Source organism: Hirundo rustica, chromosome 8 (assembly GCF_015227805.2).
Source record: "Hirundo rustica isolate bHirRus1 chromosome 8, bHirRus1.pri.v3, whole genome shotgun sequence".
NCBI lineage: Eukaryota > Metazoa > Chordata > Aves > Passeriformes > Hirundinidae > Hirundo > Hirundo rustica.
Window position 1 is genome coordinate 34793002 of NC_053457.1, and position 2500 is coordinate 34795501.

Genomic DNA, 2500 nt, shown 5'->3' on the forward strand with positions numbered 1-2500 from the left:
ATATATTTATAGATGGAAAGTGATATCATTAGTACCTGCATCAACCCAAAGGCTGCAATGCTGGCAGCAAGAGCCCTATGGGTGATGATATGGATGGCTCCAGTTCTTCTGGAGGAACTAACCTCTTCTTGCTGGAGCTCAACCCTCAGGGGCAAAAACCCCCTCAGTGAAACACACTTTAAAAATCTTCCCTTTTGCCTGCAATTCTTGTGACAGTGAATATCTGATATGAGTTGCTGGCATGCTCGCAAATTAAAAGAGAGACCTAATGATATTGCTTATGTTCACGCTGAGCATTAAAAGGTAATGTCTAAAAGGTTTTATTGTGTTAATAAAACTCAGAGGTGGTCAAGACTTGATGCACACAAGAACAGAATACAAAATAATCAGTCATAATGTTACGACTTCATTTTTCATTTGTGTTTTCAAGTTTGCCTTGAAAATCAGAGATTGCGCTGAAGGAAAAAAGACAATATTATATCAAAGAAAAAGGGAAAATTATAAGCATGACTTATCTTTAATGTTTTACATCAAAATGAAATTTCTGTGATACGTGTCATGTGCATAAACAACACAGGCAGCTTTTGTCTTTGTTGAATTTAAATGAAAAGTCCCTCTAGATATTAATATGTGGACTTCATTTGTTAGCCTGCTAAGTCAGGGACTTATAACAAAAGCTTTGTAAACAAAAGATTAAACTGAATCGAGCTTTAGAAAATGAAAGGAAAACAAGAGTCAAATAATCACAGATCAGAGTGGGGCTGCTTAGATTGAAATCACTACAAGCTACTGGAGTGGAAAATGTTTAATTGAACTATTTCATTACGCAGGAAGTTTATGTCCCTCTTGTAGAATCCAAAATATTTGTATCAGAAAATCCATTCTCCTTCTTTAAAATACTCTCCCACAAGTATCAGGTGCGATCTTAAAAACTGTCGATTAACTTAATGGCAAAGAATTAATGTGGAAAAGGGGTCACATTTAAGAGTACAGGTTGCTTTTTTGCAGCTTGATGTACCTACCCAAGAAGTTTCTCAGCCGGAGTTCGTGCGCAGCGTTATTTTACAGGTGATAAGCAGCCTAAGGCACCCTTTAGCAACACGTATTTAATTAGGAAAAAAAATAAAGAGGTGCTTTCTGGCTCTTCACTAACCTTTGGTAACCTTTCGGGATCACCTGGATGTCGCGGAATAACTTTCTGCAACCTCTGGAAGCCGTAATCTATGGTGGGTTCGTTAAGCGCTGGAACATAAACAAATGAAGCGATTTAAGCGGAGGGGTTTAATAAAATGCACATCCCAACAACTGCTTCTGAGCACAAATTTATACCCCATGTGCAATTTTCCTCTCAGACCTTATGCCAGCCGCAAACCTCATTTTACAACCTGTCCTGAGGAAGAGGATTTTTTTTCCCCCCCCCCCCTTCACAAAGCAATGATTACTTCTACTTATAATTAGGCTGGAAAATAGTCAAAGGGTTATCCAATATATTGCAAAAATGATAGCACAGTAACAAAGTTACAGGTCTTGAGGCCATATATAGCAATCACTACAGTCATGATATGATGTCTGCATCACGGGCTGCTTTCTATACTGGCTGTGGATTTATGGGAAACTAGCAATTATGACATATGTCCAGCTATTGCTAGCTTCAGATTTATCCCTGTGGTCCTTTTTTGTCTAGCATATTGCCTGAGCACAAACCAGGCAGGAGGAGCACTTAATCTTGCAAAGCTTTAATAATCTGTGAATGGCTGACTACAAACTGATGTAGAGCACTATCATTCTACAGCTGCAATCCACTAGCCTCATGAAATTGCAGGCCACAAATAGTAATTAATCTTTTTATCCCTCAAATTGTAATTTTGACTATGAACTGTGCTTGGTCATAAATCAGCAGCACATGCTGCTGTGTACAGTGCATGAATCATGATCCTGACTCAGTTAGACTGCACACATTGTGTTTAACAAGCTTTATAAGGAGTCATAGGGCTTTATTATAGCTCTGCCTGACTCAAACAAAAACTGAGCCTGGAGGCCCAGTGACTAGAGTTAAGATGAAAATACTTATTAGAGTATATTACTCCTTGATGTAGATATCGTTTTCAGCAGACTAACTCCACGGTGCATGGCGCTACATAAATCAATGGGTTTTCTGAGACTAATAAGAACTGCCTCCATCTATTCATTACTCAGCCCGCAATTTAGGCCATCACTCATTAGTCAGCATGTAATTTGATGATTAACACCGTACAACTCAGCAGGTTCGCCGAGCCAGGGCCGACACAAAGGCTACAACTTACTCGGGGAGGGGGGCGTCGGGAAACGTCATCCGAAATAATTGGCCGACATTATCATCAAGTGCTGCCATTATTTGTGTAAACACGGGCGGCACATCCCGTGATCAATGCGGGGAGGCTCACACGCATGCACTCAATAACACGACAGAAAGTTGAAGACTGCAATATGATTTGACATTCCATCATGCATCCCGGAGACA

The 2500-nt window shown here is 39.9% G+C and overlaps 1 protein-coding gene across 2 annotated transcripts in view; it reads right to left on the bottom strand.

Moving 5' to 3' along the window:
* The window catches only part of EBF3 (EBF transcription factor 3), a 122531-nt gene that overhangs the window by 14750 nt on the left and 105281 nt on the right, over positions 1-2500 (bottom strand). For both annotated transcript variants that reach the window (XM_040071761.2, XM_040071762.2), the window contains exon 11: positions 1154-1242. In XM_040071761.2, the coding sequence (XP_039927695.1) occupies positions 1154-1242 (89 nt within the window). The remainder of the gene's footprint in view (positions 1-1153; positions 1243-2500) is intronic.